The following is a 2,662-nucleotide window of genomic DNA, read 5'->3' as shown; positions in this document are numbered from 1 at the left end:
TCAAAGATGCCAAAGACCAAACTCGGGTGGGTGGGAGGAGAGAAGGTTGTGTATGGAAAAATGGCTGCTCCCTGCCCCTCTTCACTGCCTTCCTTCCTTTCTGCTCAAGGTGTGCATGCTTTTCATGTGCATGCGCACTTTTTCAAATACATCGGAATGGTAGCTAACGGTCACACTCATAGACCGGGGGTTATAGCAAATTAACATGTAACACGATGAAGATGTGCAAAGACAAAACTAAGGTTAGAAGGCTCACAGTTGTCCAGCGATAAATATGTCAGAATAGCAGATAGATGTGTCAAGGTATCTTTTCTCATTGTGGGAAGTAAACCGAGTCTCTCCGGTCCATGTGAAAGGGAACTGGGTGTTCTGGTTGATCACAAGCTAAACACGAGCCCGCAGTGTGATGTGGCTGCGAAGAAAGCGAATGCAATCTTAGGATGCATTAACAGAAGCACTGTGTCCAGATCACGGGAGGTGGTTGTTCCGCTCTATTCTCCTATGATCAGGCCTCACCTGGAGTCCTGTGTCCAGTTTGGGGCACCACATTTTAGGAAGGATGTTGACAAGCTCGAGCGTGTCTGGAAGAGGGCAACCAGGATGGTGAGAGGGTTGGAGTCCAAGTCTTATGGGGAAAGGCTGAAAGAGTTGGGTCTGTTTAGCCTGGGAAAGAGAAGGCTTAGAGGGGACACAATTGCAGTCTTCAAGTATTTGAAGGGCCGTCATGTAGAAGATGGAGCAGATCTATTCTCTCTTGCTCCGGATTGCAAGACTAGATCTAATGGGTGGGAATTACAAGGGCGTCGTTACCGGCTAAATATCAGGAGAAACATCCTAACTGTAAGAGTGGCTGAGCAGTGGAACAGACTGCCTCGGGAGGGGGTCGAGGCTCCTTCGCTGGACGTTTCCAAGCGGAGGCTGGACGACCATCTGTTGGGTATGTTGTAGGGCTCTCTTTCGGCTACGCTCCTGCAGAGTGCGTGGGGTTGGACTAGATGACCTGCAAGGTCCCTTCTAACTCTTAACATTCTGTGATTCTATGGTTCTCCTCTCGGGCGTGGAGGTCACTTAACAGCATTTCCCCCCCTTTTTTGATGTGGATGCTTTAAAAAAAATGCCGCGTATCCCTCTTCACCTATCTTCCCTTTGTTCTTCTCTTCCCAGAGCCCAAGCGAGCACTTGTTCGTCTTCCCCAAGACGATGTTTAACAGGACCGCAGTGATGGTCAAATGTAAGTCGCTTCTTTAACCCGCACGGAAGGAGCGCCGGGGGGGGGGGCGTTCAAGGGACTTGGGCTCACTTGACAGACGTCTTTGGGGAAGATGGGTCTGCCGAGGAGAGGCTGAGGGGTAGCGAAAGGGTTGTCGTTTTGCAGCCAGTATCAAATAGCTGATTTATTTGTCTCTTGGTGGATGGGGGACTAACAACCCTCAGTGGCTAATAGCCACAAGGTATAGATGGAACACTATGTCTGGGGCAGGGGATGCTCTGGGTTCTTGGGGCTTGGGGGGGGGCAAGAGTGGGAGGGCTTCTGGAGTTCTGGCCCCGCTGCTGGACCTCCTGATGGCCCCTGGGTTTGGCCACTGTGTGACGCAGAGTGTTGGACTGGGTGGGCCATTGGCCTGATCCAACATGGCTTCTCTTATGTTCTTATGTCTGGAGCAAGGGGTGCTCTGTCTTCTTGGGGCTTGGGGGGGCACAGTGGGAGGGCTTCTGGAGTTCTGGCCTTGCTGGTGGACTTCCTGACGGCCCCTGGGTTTTGGCCACTGTGTGACACAGAGTGTTGGACTGGATGGGCCACTGGCCTGATCCAACATGGCTTCTCTTATGTTCTTATGTCTGGGGCAAGGGATGCTCTGTCTTCTTGGGGCTTGGGGGCCAAGAGGGGGAGGGCTTCTGGAGTTCTGTCCACGCCGGTGGACCTCCTGACGGCCCCTGGGTTTTGGCCACTGTGGGACACAAGAGTGTTGGACTGGTGGGGCCACTGGCCTCATCCAACATAGCTTCCCTTATGCTGTTGCTATTGATAGAGGCTTACTTTAGATCCAGAGGGGGTGTAGCTGGTGCTGATGTTGGGGCAGTCAACACAGGACCCATAGAGCCGGGAGGGCTGTGGGTTCCGTCCCCCCCAGTTTTTCCAGTTTCCCCCCAGAATACGTTACGCAACCACACGGCGTGACATGGAAGGGTGCTTACCCGGTGGGTAGTGGCCAGGAGACCTGCCCAGCCACATATGTGTGGGGCACACGAGTGTAATGAAACATTTTTTTAACTACTGTTTTAATTATTTTAACTATTGTTGTGATTCTGTGACTTTGTAACCCGCCCTGAGCCCGTTTGCGGGGAGGGCGGGGGATACAAACCGAATTAAATAAATTTTTTAAAATTAAAAAAAAATGTGATGCCTGTGATCCCAGAGGCTGCCCGCTGCATCTCTGCACGATTCTCTGCACTGACTAACTCTTTTATAGTCAGTCTCTGCAGAGCGGCAGGTGCGGCCGAGGTGCGTGTTCACTCCCGACCTGGGACAATTCTCTGCCCTCAAAGGAGGGTTCCCGTTGCATCTCTGCATGTCTCTTCCTCACGCTTCCCTCTTTCCGGTTGGGAGGTGTCCTGAGAACAGCAACTCACACAGAGATTACAGATGCTGCTGGGGTGACTC

The 2,662-nt window shown here is 52.3% G+C and overlaps 1 protein-coding gene across 1 annotated transcript in view; it reads left to right on the top strand.

The window, feature by feature from the left end:
* The first annotated feature begins 215 nt into the window (after positions 1-215).
* Positions 216-2,662, top strand: part of LOC107123415 — a 10,130-nt gene continuing 7,683 nt past the window's right edge. Inside the window, exons 1-2 of the mRNA XM_015426661.1 lie at positions 216-242; positions 1,165-1,231. Coding sequence (XP_015282147.1) covers positions 216-242; positions 1,165-1,231 — 94 coding nt within the window. The remainder of the gene's footprint in view (positions 243-1,164; positions 1,232-2,662) is intronic.

Source organism: Gekko japonicus, unplaced genomic scaffold (assembly GCF_001447785.1).
Source record: "Gekko japonicus isolate JY-2015 unplaced genomic scaffold, Gekko_japonicus_V1.1 scaffold2140, whole genome shotgun sequence".
In the NCBI taxonomy this organism is placed as follows: domain Eukaryota; kingdom Metazoa; phylum Chordata; class Lepidosauria; order Squamata; family Gekkonidae; genus Gekko; species Gekko japonicus.
Note: the sequence above shows the minus strand (reverse complement) of the source record. Positions and strands in the feature narration are given on the sequence as shown.